We start from the raw sequence: 16357 nt of genomic DNA, 5'->3' as shown, positions 1-16357 counted from the left end.
ACTAAAACAGGGGTCTTTTATATGAGAATAATACTGATGTGTGTTCAAAATATTTTATTTTATGACAATGGTTTCAAATCTTTCAAATAGTCACTATAGTTTTCAAACAGGTCTACAACTTCACTGTTCTTATTCATTTGGTTATCATACTCGGGCCCCACAGACCATAGTGTTTCCAGATCATAAGCTTGTCGTGCCTTTTCTGAGAATATGTGTAATGCAATATTACCTGGAAATAAATACAGTAAACAGGTGAAAAAATGCAGGAAGTACTAATTAGTTCATTCTACAATTATATCAGTATTTAATTCTTATTGGAAGAAATAGTAATGAGTCACACTTTAGGAGTTGTGTCAATATAAAACTCAATTTATATTGTCTTCTGTAGTAATAATTTATATTTACCTAAATCTAATGCCATCCACTCATCTGAATCTTTTCCCTCTATCCTAGGTATGTAATCTGATTTATTACATTTTTTCTTATACACTTTTCTTACAAATTCAGCTAGTGCTAGAATATGTCTCTTATTTCTACCGCTCACTATACAAATGTAGTCAACATAACGAATACTTTGTGGTACAGTAGCAACAAATACGTCCCTAGAGTTCTCCCTGTGAAGTAGCTCAACAAGATCTTCTATTTCGAATACACCATTTTGTCCCCCTAAAACAGGCAAGTAAATAAATAAATGTCATTAGACAACTCACAAACCAATAAAGTTATCAATAAATCATTAAAATTCATTATATTATGCAGCAGTCAAATAAACTTTCCCGAAATTCTTACTTTCTAAATTAATGCCGTCAAATTCGTCACTAAGAATCGGATATTTGTCTTCTGTGATGATCTCTTCAGCAGTATTCTCAATAATTTGTGCGTTCGCGTCCGTGATAACTTGGTACTTGCTGGCTATAGCTGGCGAGGTACTGTTTGCCTTGGATGTATGTCTAGGATTCCTTAAACAAACTCCGCAGTGTATTTGCCTCTTGATATCAGTGAAATTATCAGTAGCCCGCACAAATGAACTGTTCGGACGTCGATTTAAACTTCTAAGCAAAATTCTGCTAAACATTTTGCTTTACTATTTTCTCTTTCTGTAACGTTTAAAAAATTAACAAGTAGAACTTTATTATCACGAACTTTAGACTACAAAATAAAAATATAACCTCAAAATGAATATTTTGTCAAATTCCGATATGTCAAAGTTGAAAACGAATTCGTGAATGACATTGACATTACTGACAATTCGATTTGACATGATAATGATAGATACAGAAAAAAGTTTCTTCATTCGTTTAAACTTATTAATAGGAATGAGAAAAAACTACAAAGCTTAATTAACCAGCCTTGGTAGATGGGTAGATACAAAATGCTATAAAAACGTAGATACCCGTACATGCTGAACAGGATTTTCTAATGGATTCACTTGTTTCAAAATCGCATCAGTTTATCACTTGGATGATTTGGGTTCGATTTAAAGAGCGGATCTCGATCTCGCTGAAAGCCTTTTGTTGTAATTAGATATGCAGAGAAAGAGGGATACCTATATATATATTTTTTTTATTGGACGTATTCTCTGCTGTCTATAAGCAGTCAACGTAAGCAGACTGCATGAGGACCTACAGAGACCAGCTTACTGCAGATAAAATGACACCTCTTCTAATTTGAACATGAAAAACAAAGCTTGATTATATCATTTTGGAATTTAATTTAACTAACTAGGTAACTTAGCTTCGTCGACGCGACGTCTGAATTTAACTTGTTAATTTATTTATTTAAGATAACGATAATTAATTAATAAGTGAAACAACGACGATAACGTTATCATTGTTTGCTGTGTAGTCTCCTCTGATAGACCACCCATTAATCATATAGGTACAACATGTGCATACACTTCAAGGCTAGGTATAGCAACCATGTAATCTCTTAACAACTAAGTAGTCTTATAAAAACTCCGCACAATTAGGTTTATGGTATGCAAGTATGTGCTAGGTTAGATAGGTACTTATCTGGTCAATGATTATTAGGTACCTACTGAGTAGTTTTTCATTAATTTATTTTTGGGAATAGAAAATTCAACCTTTAGTTACTTTTTTATTTTTTATTCAATAGACCTACGTAATTAGGTGCTTGTCAGGATTACACAAGGGAATAGAAAACCCTTTTATAAGAATATTGATGTTTTCTGAATTTAGTTCTTAGAAAATTTATATTTTTAGATAACGAATAATGAAATCTATGTATTTTTATCAATAGATCAGTAGGTAAGGTTGTATACTAAAAGTACCTACTTTCCTACAATAAAACTGACGCTAGTTCCAAAAATAAAAACTATCAAGCAGGCTGGTAGGTACACCTGTTCTAAAACTATGTCAGCCAGCTATCTGTTTGACTCAACTGCTATCTTATCAGTTTTATCAATGGGCGTGGGGAATAAGAATAACTACACAACACATTTATTGTACGATTGTTTGAAACAAAACGCTAATTTCGCTTCCTCGTGAAAATAATTGATTGCAATGTGTAAGATTTTGGGAGATGCAGTGATGTTTAGGACAGTGCGATGTGTTTAGACAACAGTTTGGATATAATGATAACAAATAGATAAGTGATAATGGTGGCTTGTGAGTTAGACAAAGAGGTGGCGGGTGATTTGATGGGATGGAAGCTCCCAGCATGGCAAGCGCTCTTGCTGCATCGAGTATTTCCGTCGATTGGTGGACTTCTCGTGTACCTATCTTTGATGTGTTTTGACCTAACACTCGTTATTGAACATTTTAAACACGATGATGAGGCGTAAGTATTCCTTTATTGTCTACACGGTTTCAAGTATTGTTTTGTTACAGAGTGGTTTGTATCTGCCTAAATACCAGACGTATGAGTCATGAAATACATGAAAAATCGACTAATAATTGAAATAATACACAATTATCTACAGATAATTACTATCAATGGGATTCTCGTGTAGATTAGATTTAACAATGCAAAAATGTATATTGAGCACTGCATACTGAAAAAATATTTTTTTGCATGCAAAAAAAGGCATAAATACAAATTGTAGCTCATGTTCTCACTGTCGTATTTTTAAATATTCTTTCTTCTTTTAAAAAGTTAACTCCCGCACAAAGAATTGCTCTTCAGTCGTGGGGACTTTTTTGGGGACACAAAGCACAACCAAACCTGAAACAACAATGGATGTGGATCGCACAATTACCTATTTGTCCGTGTGGGAATCGAACCCACGACCTCCCGACGCACTGTGGTGTGGCGACCAGCTAAAAACAATACGTCACGTCAAATATCAACATATTATTTGTTGCATTTCTCTCGGATTTTACGAAATGATTCATTGTCTCTTGCAGTCTGGGGGTATTCTGCACTATCCTGATGATCTAACAGTGCAAAAATGTATATTGAGCACTGCATACTGGAAAAATATTTTGTTGCCTGCAATGAATTAAAAAAAGACATAATACAAATAGCAGCTCATATTCTCACTGTCATATTTTTAAATATTATTTCTTCTTTTAAAAAGATAACCCCCGCACTAAGAATTGCTCTTCCGTCGTGGGGACTTTTTTAGGGACACAAAGCACAACCAAACCTGAAACAACTATGGATGTGGATCGCACAATTACATATTCGTTCCGTGTGGGAATCGAACCTCCCAACGCACTGTGGTGTGGCGACCAGCTAAAAACAATACGTCACGTCAAATATCAACATATTATTTGTTGCATTTCTCTCGGATTTTACGAAATGATTCATTGTCTCTTACAGTCTGGGGGTATTCTGCACTATCCTGATGATCTTACCTTCGATGATTGCCTTAGTATTCACACTGGCCTCGTCTCCGCCCGGCTTCCAGACTGACCTCTCAGCGTTCTCTGTGTCTGTGGAAAAGCATGACTTACGATGGCTAGCGATACAGTTTGCCAATGCCATCTTCTTTCCTGTTGCTGCTATTGGCAGGTTAGTATAAATATAGTAAGTAGGTAGTAATATGTACTGGGACTAGATGACTTAGAGGATAGACCGAGAGCTAGATGATGATACTATACAAATATAATTACTTATTTTCGTTGATGAAAATATGTGACGTTTCTTTCTGAGTGTGGATTGATTTTAATTATGTTTTATAAAGTACCTGTTTAAATTATGTTTTATAAGTAAACCTATACATCAATAATATTTCCTTTTGAGCTTATTACATTGAAATTCGTGAAAGTTCAACCCATTTTCTGAATAAAAAACAAACATCTGAACTAAACTTTCGCGTATACAACATTAAGCAAGTATTTGAAGAAACAACAAGAATATGAGAATTTTATTATTATTACATACTTAAGTTACTGTTGTTGTGCTCTTCCTGGTAATTTTCCTAGTAAGGCGCAGCCAGCTACAAAAGTCGCTGTATATTAAATAATTCGAAATTCTATTCTAAACAAACATCTTATCCCGTAAAAATATTTTTTCATTGATTGAAATGTTTAATTCCAAATCCAATGAATACTGCCTTCATTTATAGACCTACTGTAACTTACACTATACCTATAATTTCGAAACAAATAAGTGTTGAAAATACGACGATGTTTAACGAGCAAGTTTAGTAGCAAACCAACCCCGCACGTTTAAAACTATTGCAGTATGTCGTGTTCATCTTCACCTTCAATTACATGCATGTATTTACTCGTTGCGTAAGCGCATTGAGACAATTAATCCGCACGTCATAAGTACTTTACAAAACAACGTGGTTGTATAAAACATCCTTAACCCAGTTCCCGACCTTTGAATTGTCCTGCATTTAATCTATTCGATATATAAATAGAATCACATCAAGTGCATTGCAAACGCCCGAGGCAATGTGCAAGAATAATTTGGTCGAAATTCGCCATCAATCATGAATAATAACAGGCTGTTAGATTCTGATATTACTAGCGTGATTAATCTGTATTAGAAAGTGATATAAACTGCACCCGTGGCGCAGTAGATAGTGTATCCATCTGCTGATCATGAAGTCTCAGGTTCGATATTCGTCTTATTAATGGCAGATTATTTCTCAATAGTAGCCCGGAGATTGGTAACAAGCCCGGTAAATAGCAAAAGACTTGCCCTCTATTACTTGGGAGTAACACTGTCAATCACGAAACGCGGGTGTATTTCATTCTCCTCTGACTACACCTTCGGGTATAACAGGCACGATATTATTTATCTGTATGTATGTACCTACAGTCACGGGATGCCTTATATGCTGTGAGTAAAATAATGATGATTTCACAGAAATCGTTTAAGTCATTAAAAGTTTCTATAATCTATAAAATAAATTGGAAAATGCATTGGGTACTTTATCACAATTATTTAATTCAAACCCTTAGCCGAAATGTGCAATGTAAACGTAGATATAGGCATGTATGTAACCACTTAAGACTAAACGCATCGACGGATTTAAACAAATGAGCTGTCTATAGCATACCAAGAATTCAGTCTGTGTCATAGTACTTGACTGACGTCATTATGATTGCAGTATGAAGGAAATCACCATCAAAATTGCCCGAAGGACAATATTCTGGTATGACGGCATTAGGGTACTCAATTATTATTTCTTGACTAACCTAGATAAATGTAATTAAGTGTTTTAATTCATTTTTATGCATATTTTGTTATTAGTATGTAATGGTAGTCCGGAGTTTGGTAATGGGCCCGGTAAATGGCAATAGGCTCGCCCCCTATTACTAGGGAGTCTAAGGACTAACATTCTTAATGGCGAGGCGTGGGTGTATTTCATAAATATTTGCCTAGATATTTGGGTATAATAGGCGTTATATTATAATGATGTATGTGTTTTATGTAGGTAAAGTATGTGCATTCCAATGTAAGGTTTGCCAATCACACGGAAAGCACGGATCCCAACTAAAGATCAACGCTCGAAAGTTAGTTTCGTCCGGGCATTATTTTTATATAGGTCGTTATCTTTCGATGAGTCGATGCACTAAAAATATTTTAACAGGATAATTTGTTTGCGACAGATACTGCTTCCTAATATTCTGGTGGGTGGAAGCTGTGTGTGCGTCACGAGCTCAAGACGAGGAGCGGACGCAGGAGGCCATATTGCAAGCCCGATCGCCCTCACCTATGGAATTATATCTGTTTCTGCAGTCATTCATTCACGCGGCGCCGCATGCCATTGTTAACATACTTGATATGATGGCAAGATTCTCTGACTTGACTTATGACAAAGGTAATCAACTAAAATTAAGTAATCATAGTATTTCAAGTGTTGTTTTGATATCATCAATTAACTAACGTTTTTATTTACAGTTTCTGTTCAAGCAGTCAGCGTCATCGTTTCATGTCTTCGTATGGCGAGCACAGCAACAGTCTACCGACGATTTGAAAGAGAAAAATTAAGCGGAAGAAGTTATCCTTGGAATAGGAAATCTTTAATAGAAAACAAAGACGAAGAAAATGTCGAATCAGCTAATAATAATACAGAGGATGAGGCAGATAACGATAACGTTTATGAATCAATCACTAAAAGAACATCAATGCGTTCATCTACTCCAATTGATAAAGGATATCGTAATACAAACAGTGATTTAATACAATTCTCTCCCAGAAATACAGCTGTTGAAATGTCGTCTTCGTTTTTCGATAACGATACATTGACTGATTCAGATGGGAGCTCGAATTACCTGCCTTCTATATCTCCTGTGAGAAGAAGACAATCCCCAACATACGACAGTGACGAGGAGTATGTTAGACCGATAACAATCATTGATAAAGTGGCACCACGACGTCGAGACACGGAGTACACTATCGAGAGAGTAGAAATAGTCCCCCCACCGGTTATGTTAGCGCCTCGACCGGGTTCCTTAGCAGTATGGGCTGAGAAGATGGTGGAAAACGCAGAGTCCATTCCTACTTGGCTGTCGGCCCCGCCGAGGCGAAAGTATTGTGACGAGGTTATACAAGATGAGCCCGACATCCCCCGCCGAGTACCTAGAGCTTACATGCGAGGTCTTGAACCCCAAGATTTAACTGCATCACTAGTTCATTATTTAGGATGGTACGCGTTCTTCGTAGCGCGCTTACTTTCCATAGCCTGTTTCATAAATTTCTTCCCATTCGTAGCAATCATTGTATTGTTCTCGCATTATCAAGTAATGTTATTATTCCTCATAGTGCCACAAGCTAGCAGTGTGAAGAGGGGATTCTATGTGTTCCTGGCGTTCATATACTTATTCTGTTTGATGGAGTTCAAGATTCGTTTCCGGCACGTTCGTGTGTGGCATGTGTTTTGGATTATAGTGTGTAGTATAGAGATCGTGTTGTTCACTGGTCTTTGGGCTTCGATAGACAATAGCTTGCAGGATTGGTGGAAAAGTTACATGGTGAAAGTAATTATAATAAGTACTTTGTTGAGTTACATGTGTTTTCTAGTGTATTTTATATTGTTGAAGCCGAGAGAGACTATTGTTTACATAAAAAATAATAAAAAGAACACTTCTTAGTATCGGTTGTTTGATTTCTGTGTAATTGAATTAATAATGTTCATTGAATTTGGAACTAATACAACAGTATGCCCCCTGTAATGTTTGAACAGGAACATCCTGAGTGATCAATAATCGCCAGCTGGTCACATCCGTGTTCAATTCATAAAAGTAAATTGTATTTTTCAGAATCAATATCATCATTTAAAAATCGCTTTTATTGTTATGTATTTACATTACTCATATAAGACGTGGCTTTAAATATTTACTTACATAATAATAAAATAGTGACCAGATTTTGTAGACACGCTAGTTTACGAAAAGATCAGTTATCATAATCAAGCTTATTGACAAAAATATTCAATATAATTTTAAAATACTCCATAAACTTTTAAAGTTAGACACTTATAACCACTTCTCCTACTCAATAGAAACCAACTAGGTATTTCACAATGAAAATAAACCGTCGAAGTAAAATTTACGCGTTCCAGAATTGAAAAATAGAATCACAACGAAATTCCAGGAAACATACGACGAGCATACGTTAGGTTTTAACCTATTCTTCTTCGATATGCCGTAGAGGTAGGTACAGCTTGCTACCAATACCAATAAACATTTGCTTTGTCTTACTTCAAAGAGCAATGCTATGCTTCAAGTTGTGATTGAAGCATCCCTTTTGGCTGTAACAGCTGCCTTTTTTTCTGTCGACATCTTACTTATTTATGTCTATCAAAACAGTTTCTTTTATTCACTTGTATGTGTCTTGTTTCTTTAACTGTAGTATTCTTTCTTTCAATTACTTCAAGAGTAATCGAGTTTCAAAGTGATGGGATTAATGATAAAACGCGAAGCCATAAATCTTTGGAGAGAAACGCGTATGTAACTCCGCTGTGGAATGCGTATAAAGGACACATGATGTAAAAACAAAAAAGAAAAGTAAATGGCATACTCTTTGCAGGTATCATCTCAACACAAAGGTGAGGATGTAATTTGTAGCGAATTTGCATAAAATTATTTAAATCGCGGGTCTCAATGTTGCAATGTACTGTAGGCATATTTTTTTTAAATGTCGTGGTATTGACGCGGTCACAACGGGTCAGCAGCCTTGCCACATGATGCGGCCAGTATCATAACGCTTATGATATTCACACAGAGAGCCATTGATAGCGGACAAGATGACTTGTAATAAACTTTTTTCGAGAGGGCATAGTGTCATGACACCTGACGATATGTAATTCCCGCCAATAAGATGATTGGTGTTGACTCATGATAAAATTGGGAATGTATTTTTTATTTATATTTTTAGGACGATACAATAAGGAAAACGGTTTCTTGAAGTTACTTTGAAATCGATAGGCAAGGTATATTTTTTTAATGATACCTACTTGGATGTTATGCTGTCTATTTTTATGTACGTTTCTTCTTCATGTTTATCAGTTATCTAGGTACTACAGTGCAAATCTCTCCTTAGTTTAGAAAAAGTGTGTAGTAGTGTGAGTTGTCCAAATATCATTGAATTTATTTATTACAACAGCTCAAAATTTATTAAAAATACGAATCTGTAGCTAGCTACTTAGAATAGTCAACGATTTTACCCCTTTAGAAGAAATAAATAAGTAAATATAGTATAATTTTTTTATACTCTTTGCATATGTTATGTACCAGGGTCGATCACGTATCTCAATATCACGATGGAAACATGCGCTGTCACTATCGTTCTATACTCACATGTATGTACTTAATCGCAGGTCTAAAGATTATAACTATTATCTATTAACTAAGTATTAACTACAAATAGCCTTCGCCACCCATTACATCGTAAATTGTAAGGTGACATGAGCAACTTTAAACGTAGGTAACTTAACGACTTGAATTTTATAGTTTTTCTTATCTAAATGCATTTTCAAGGAGGTAAGTGAATGTTTTGTCACCCAATTACTGTAAGTATGTCATTGTTGTTTGTGACACGGAACCATCAAAGGTTAAGTTTTACTAGTTATACCGTTGCTATGACTAGGACGGTAGAAAACTGAGAAGGCTAGATTACCGCGGTGGATATTGGCCATAGTGTTTGTTAATATGATCGTCGACTGTTGGCAATTTGACTTTCCTTGAGTCGTTTTTACCCGTTCCCTGTGTCTTTTTTGTGCATTACTTATGTCCTTTCTATTCGTTTCTTGTGAGCTGACTTCAACAGTGCATAAAATAACAAAATGAAGAGTCTATCAAAATCCATATCTATTATATCGAAACCTGGAATTGCATTAACCAGTAAACGATCCAACGATTCATAATATCCTACGTACATTATAGTACAAGCAGATACTCTGTAATACGGTTCCCACATCTAAGGAGCCGCTTACAGGGAACGCAGTGATGCGGCGTCGAAAAAGAGCCGCGGCGATCGCACGCGCCCTACTCGCGATTATTTTTTGCTAATTTACCATACATTACATGTCGATCGAGGGCCGGAGATGAGAGTACCGGGAACGGTAATTACTGGCCGGGAATAACGTCATGTATTGAAAATGAAGACATAATATACAAGCTCTCCAGTTTGTTTTACTTCCGTATGAGATTATTTCACGTTAGCAATCTTCATGAGTTTTTAGTTTTACACAGAAGTCCTAATTACTCATACAAAAACCAGTTTTCATTTTATTCTGTGGGTACTTAGTCATTAATAATATTAACTTCCTTATCACAGAGACACGAAATGTGAAAGATTTATTGAATAAGCTATTCTGTTTAATTTATAAATTGTCTTGGAAAAACATTGTCTTAAGATTGGGTATTCCCGTCACGTTCATTTGACAGGAAACTTTAAGATAATTATTTTTATCGATAACTCGAAGACCTTTGCATACATAAATATCTATTGGAGAAATCTCTTAGGTATTCATCTCGATAATATATGACATACAAAGTGGCTATTAGTTTGCAAGTTACCGCTAGAGGACCACAAATCCTGTGTCATAAGCTTTGTAGTAAATTTAAGCCTTCAGGTCGAGTGTATTAAATCACATTTGGTTCATTGGTTGCGAAACGTTCGAGCCATTTCGATTTGCATACAATTAAAGAGAGATTAAATTTTGTAACAACCAGAAAAGGTGCAGATAGTTTATCGTCAAAATACTTGGTGGCTTAAGGGCTATTTGAATGACCACCAATTATTACAAGTCCATTTAAATATTATTAGGATTTAGAAGCTTGTTACTATGTAAACGATTTAAATGATTGATCGTTGCTTGATAGGTAGCAAATGGCTGCCAAGAACGTAATTCATGCAAAAATTATAAAGTTAATAAAAGCAATAACACTCAAGAAGTTGCGGCAACATAAGAACTTGATTAGAATGTGAGCGTCGCGTCGTAATTCTACTCCAGTGGTTATAAATCAATAAATAAATGTGTTTAGACATTTAATAATAGCTTACATTGTTGGAGAGATAGTATAAAGCTGCATGGTGTAGTCGGAGGCTGGGCCAAGGCCCTCGGACGAAGTAACCCGACACCTCATGTATTCAATCTTCTCTACTAATTTGCGACTCGTATAACAGGGCTGTCGATGACTGCTAATTAAAATATATATTTTCTTGCAATCGTATTAATAAACATCTTATTAGATACCTAATGTTTCTTTCGAAGATGGTTATTCCCAGAACATTAATGATTAATGATACAAATAATATTGTGAAGAAATTATCACAATGTTATTTCAATGACGCACCAAATATCGTGGGTTAAATTCCCACACGGAGCAAATATTTGTTTGATCAATAGATGTTTGTAGTTCTGGGTTTCGGTGTAAAGTCCACAGTGAGTGATATAAGATTAATTTTGAGTGCAAGGGTCCTTAATGAAAAATACAATTGGCGGAAGAAATTTGACGAAGGCCACAGTTTGGAACACTTTAAACATGCGTACTGTACATTTTAGTAGTATTTTGTCTACTTGTCTGATTGATATTAAGCTTCAGACCTCTTGAAGTTATCCTACTTGTTTGGTGCTACTGTTCTTATTAGTTTCTTGGTACAGGGAGCAATGGCCTCTTGAGTATTTCTTCCTATTTTAGTCATCAACACCATGTAATTTGATATCATGACTGGCTAAGCATGATTGTTATGGGGAAAGAAGTGTTAAAATAACGGAGGTAAAAGTATTAATTACTGGATTAATATACGTCGGTTGTTATCAAAATGTTCGCGATAAGTAGAGCCATAATGATTTCTATGGGTAGAGCTCCTAAAATGTTAGTTTTTCCAACAATAGGGACATAATGTGCTATCAAAACAAGCACGTAGTAGGACATTTATTAACATCATGTTAGGCGTATGTAGAAGAGTGATAAACGTTTCTTGTAACTATCTATTTTGAATACTGCACACTGTGAACACAATTGAATCTAGATGTGCAGTAATAGAGGTGTCAATAAGATTTTATAGGCAAGTGAACGAGTTCGTTAGCGGAGGCAGTGATATCGCGTGCAGATAGCCCTGGCAGGGCAGGCCGGCCTGTGAGTAAAGAGGCGGAACCACACAACGGCGAGCGTTGTGCCGACGCGACGATAAATCGAATACGCGACGACAGCGTCGCTGTCCGCAGAGATCGACGCACACGATTACTGAACTTACGATTATATTCAGTAAAGAATCTCGCCGGAGTATGCCGCAGTCCGCCGGTGTCCGACCGACCCCGTCCTACCCTATGGTAATTTGTTGCAATAACATTTCGCCTCCAGGCAGGTCTTGCCAGCTCCTCGACCGACCATAAATTCTGTTAGATATAAATAGAGAGTAATAACGTTAGACCTTATCACTATAATTTCTATTGTAGTCGCGTCTGCTCTGAACTATTCCGTAACTTATCCCGGAATAGTTTATAATTTGCATGCTAAGTGCGAACATATTGTGACTTCAGATGCAGCTTAACAAACAACTGAGTGATATGGTTGCATAGGAGAATAATTTACTTACTTTATACCCTTGAAAAGTTTCTCATAAATAGCTAATGTTTTTATAAACCCATCTAAGTATATGCATTTTTGCAGGTTCCTTTGTAAATGTAGTTTTAAGGCAATTGTAACTTTGTGTTCTATCTTCTAAAAGTGAAAGGAAGTAAAGTACTAATGGTTTAATTGCTTTGACGAAGAATCACCACTTCCGATAGAGAACAAAGGCCGTAAGCATGTCTAATAAGAACTAAGTACAGTGTTATTGATTACAACAGCATACGGCCAATAGTTGTCAGTTGATAAGGCGTGCGCGTCCCCGATGTTCCCGAACGCATACATTTCTCCACGACACGCATCTTCTAATGTGATAACGTAATGACTTTCCAGATTGACTCATGCTCGTATTGTGTGAAGTAAATAAACACGTAGGTATTGTTAGGGCGGGGTTTTACAGAATTTTTGAGCGGAGTGTAAATTATATGGAAGGAAAATATAAATGAGATAAAACTTATGCAACTGGTGCGTGTGTTTGCAGGAATTATCATCCTTTGTCTAGGAACCTGATCAACTTGTAACCTTTATAATAAAAAAAAAATGACGTGATTTCTGAAATACACCCAGAAACCAACAGATTTTTCTAAGAGCGTAGATTTCTGCAAAAAAAAATACAACATAACTTAATGTATTTAATGGAGTTGTGTACGAAACTTGTGAAACCAGGAGAATTCCAAAGTAAGTTAAATTGTGCTCAACATTTCCAATATTTCGTTCAACCAGACTAAAGAAACTCTAGTAGAAACATCTTCTGCGGATATTTGAATTAATCGTACGAGATATTTTGTCGGCCCAAACATACAAGATAATCTTGATTGATGATTCATCTGACGACATCAGTGTTAGACACATTGTCTCGCCCGTGAATCTATAAATGGAGTAACAACGTTATGTGACAAGTGGTTGGGACATCCCGAATCCGCTGCCGCTTCGATTGTCGCTTCCGCACCTCTCGGTACTTGCAACCCTGGCCTTACACAAGTAGTGTAAGTTCTATGAACTGTAGAAGACGATATAGAATTTATGTCACGTGTTATCATCGGGAATGAATTTTGTAATGGCACGCGCTTTCCGGAGCGTTCGCAAGATGCACCTTATCAATACATTTATTGCACGCGGGATAATATTGATACAAATATTAATTAACTGTAGGTCGAGTTACGACGTCAAATCGCAAATATTGAAAGATATGGGACTATATCGACTGATAATGAGGTCTGTGATAATTAGCAGAAGTTGACCGCTCGTATTGATTACCTAGCATATTCGGGTCACAGACAAATTGGAATTACTTAGCACGAATACTACCTATCATGTTGTTACAATTAGCAGTTAACGGTAAACAGCTCGTTGAAAGTATACTTAATTCAAAGTGGTCATTAGTAAAGTATGTACAGAGATTATCAAGCTCTAATGGTAGGACCTTAACATCATTTTTCGCCTATTAAGTCTCCTCCGTATTTAGAAGACATTAGATAATATCTAAAACGCGGGGCAAAATATCGGCACTGATTGTAATCTAAAGAGGTATTGGTGCTAATTAACAGTCGTGTAATAAAAGACAAACGACTGTGGTAATAAATTAGTTATTTGATCGTGGCACGAGGAAAATACTGTGCGACGCCTAAATATTGTTTTGAATGGCCAATGTTGTGTTTATGCGTAGTCAGTTTAAAACACGTTATTTTAATGTGACTTCAAGATACACAATACTCATTTTCCACAACGATATACTATCTCTACTATGATGTATTACATAAGCATCTCCATGCTATATTGTAACGAAACGTCGTGTGTGGTCGTATTTTCCGCCATTAAATTACTATCGCAATGTCCACCCAAAATGGAAGCTAATTCATTTTTGTCATCATTTGCGTCACAGTGCCAAAACAGATAATGTGTGCGGCTTATAATATTACTTAAATGAGTACATGTTCCTGGTTCCGGAATTTGATACTAGAATATTCGTATCGGGCTCAGACAAAGATTTATTGAGCGAGTGATACATATCTGAGTACGGAGGTATTAAACATATTATTGTTGCTATTTCACTATAAATATTTCTAATAGGATTCTGATCTCGGTTGGGATAGTGGTACTTAATATATGAAGGCAAGTGTAGACTCTAACGAGGAGATAAGTGTAGGATTCAGGGCTGACCGCCAGCCAGCGCAATCGAAGTGTAATCTTAATAACGTAATGATTACATTTGCTCGTTTCTTTTGCCCGCCTTCAATGTTTATTCATTCGAGATGAATGTTTGCGTTAGTATGCCTGATATATAACGAGATGCAATTTGATAGGAGTCGTGTATTTAATTGATAAAAATAATTATGAGGAATGCATTAGCTGCCTGTGCTTTGAAAGTTAAGCTGGTTGTTTAAATAAAACTACTTTTTAGCGTTTACAGTAAAAAAAAATAAAGTTCATGTTTTAACCATGAGTGTTTGTTTTCATAATAAGCTTAGCAACATTGCTAAATCCGTAAATAATGGTTTTGAAAGCCGCTTTCGTTTTCCACAAAATTCATATTTAAATTAATAGTTGATCCATGAATCAAAACCTGTGTAACAAAAACAAAATCTACTTACTTTTAGATCATGCATCTATTATACAAATGGTTTCAGGAAAACATTATTTTATTCGCGTTGAATGACTTATAGAACCACCTTTGTTTTGCCGTGTTATATTGTTCACAAGGTATAAATGTCGATGAAAAACTTTTGGGAATTTCCACGTAACTCCCGTAACATACTACAGAGATTAAAAGTTTTTGAATTAAAGAACTGTAAGGGTTAAGTTTGACAAACAACTAGTTAGTTTTAAATTGACGAAAGTTAATGAGTGCCTAGAGCATACACGTAAAAAGAACGGTATATAAAGTAAAAATTATTAAGACAAAGGTTAAAGAGTCTCACGGCCAAAGAAAACTGAAAATGCTTCGCATAGCAGCCGAACATCGCTATAACGCTACTTTAATAAACAATCGGAATTCATGAGAACTAAAATTTAGTTAGAAAATGATGGTGAAGCACTCGAAATCGAGATCGAACATATGTTTGTTTATTTATACTATATAATATTATAAAGCTGAAGACTTTGTTTGTTTGTTTGAACGCGCCAATTTCAGGAACTACTTTGCGAATTGAAAAAATATTTTACTGTTGGATAGCCTATCTATTGAGGAAGGCTTATAGGCTATATAACATCACGCTAAGACCAATAGGAGCAGACTACCAGTAAAAAATGTTTCAAAAACGGGGAAAAATATGACCAATTCTCTCTTATGTGACGCAAGCGAAGTTGCGCGGGTCAACTAGTTAACAATAATGTTGTTTCGGCAAATCAGGTTGAGTTTGTAGAAGTACAGATCACTCCTACGTATGTTAATCTATCGCCGAATAGTACGCGCGACCTACATTTAACAATGAGGAGGCTGTCTGCAACTCTTACAGTCTGTTTTGATTATCCGTAATCTGTTCCATCTCCCGAATATACGCTCGTGTTATTATACAATTCGAATCAAGATATTATTCTGGCAAATTACGAAAGAGACGTGAGACAGGATGGAAGTTAACGAAAGGCAGTTTGTAAAGGTCGTACCAAGTGGCGTTCTTTGGTCTTCGACTACCCCTAAGTTTACGAGTATTTAATTACCAAAAAATTTAATACTAAACTAGAATCTAATATGAAACGCTCGGTTTTGAGTACATTTAGCGGTAGTTTATCTATTCAATAGCGTTGAAACTCATATAGAAACAACGCTATGTACCTCAGAAACCGGGGAAAAGTGGTTTAAGTAAATATTTGATAAATATTTCGTAATAAGATTGTCTAAGGGTCGTATTAACAAATTG

At 35.8% G+C, this 16357-nt stretch overlaps 2 protein-coding genes across 3 annotated transcripts; one reads left to right on the top strand and one right to left on the bottom strand.

Annotated features, from left to right (window-relative positions):
* Nucleotides 1–41: 41 nt before the first annotated feature.
* Nucleotides 42–1232, bottom strand: RsfS312 (ribosomal silencing factor RsfS-like protein, 312). 2 transcript variants are annotated; one of them, XM_076135967.1, is made up of 4 exons: nt 1170–1232; nt 790–1097; nt 406–666; nt 42–229 (listed from the first exon to the last, which is right to left on the bottom strand). In XM_076135967.1, exons 2-4 carry the CDS (start codon nt 1073–1075, stop codon nt 60–62), a joined length of 717 nt encoding a protein of 238 aa, XP_075992082.1. In that variant the 5' UTR covers nt 1076–1097; nt 1170–1232; the 3' UTR covers nt 42–59. The 2 variants fall into 2 exon arrangements, with proteins under 2 accessions (XP_075992082.1, XP_075992081.1); XM_076135966.1 differs by lacking the exon at nt 1170–1232 and having other exon boundaries at nt 790–1163.
* Nucleotides 1233–2435: 1203 nt separating this feature from the next.
* LOC142987298 (uncharacterized) lies at nt 2436–7516 on the top strand. The gene is made up of 4 exons (XM_076135964.1): nt 2436–2799; nt 3784–3975; nt 6030–6241; nt 6322–7516. Exons 1-4 carry the CDS (start codon nt 2618–2620, stop codon nt 7512–7514), a joined length of 1779 nt encoding a protein of 592 aa, XP_075992079.1. The 5' UTR covers nt 2436–2617; the 3' UTR covers nt 7515–7516.
* The last annotated feature ends 8841 nt before the right edge of the window (nt 7517–16357 follow it).

This window comes from Anticarsia gemmatalis, chromosome 3 (assembly GCF_050436995.1).
Source record: "Anticarsia gemmatalis isolate Benzon Research Colony breed Stoneville strain chromosome 3, ilAntGemm2 primary, whole genome shotgun sequence".
Taxonomy (NCBI): Eukaryota; Metazoa; Arthropoda; class Insecta; order Lepidoptera; family Erebidae; genus Anticarsia; species Anticarsia gemmatalis.
Note: the sequence above shows the minus strand (reverse complement) of the source record. Positions and strands in the feature narration are given on the sequence as shown.

Coding starts and splice junctions, on each gene's coding strand:
- LOC142987298 (XM_076135964.1), top strand. CDS start 2,618: ATGGTGGCTTGTGAGTTAGACAAAGAGGTGGCGGGTGATTTGATGGGA. Junction 2,800..3,783: donor TTTAAACACGATGATGAGGC/GTAAGTATTCCT, acceptor TGTCTCTTACAG/TCTGGGGGTATTCTGCACTA. Junction 3,976..6,029: donor CCTGTTGCTGCTATTGGCAG/GTTAGTATAAAT, acceptor TGTTTGCGACAG/ATACTGCTTCCTAATATTCT.
- RsfS312 (XM_076135967.1), bottom strand. CDS start 1,075: ATGTTTAGCAGAATTTTGCTTAGAAGTTTAAATCGACGTCCGAACAGT. Junction 667..789: donor TGACGGCATTAATTTAGAAA/GTAAGAATTTCG, acceptor TGCCTGTTTTAG/GGGGACAAAATGGTGTATTC. Junction 230..405: donor GTGGATGGCATTAGATTTAG/GTAAATATAAAT, acceptor ATTTATTTCCAG/GTAATATTGCATTACACATA.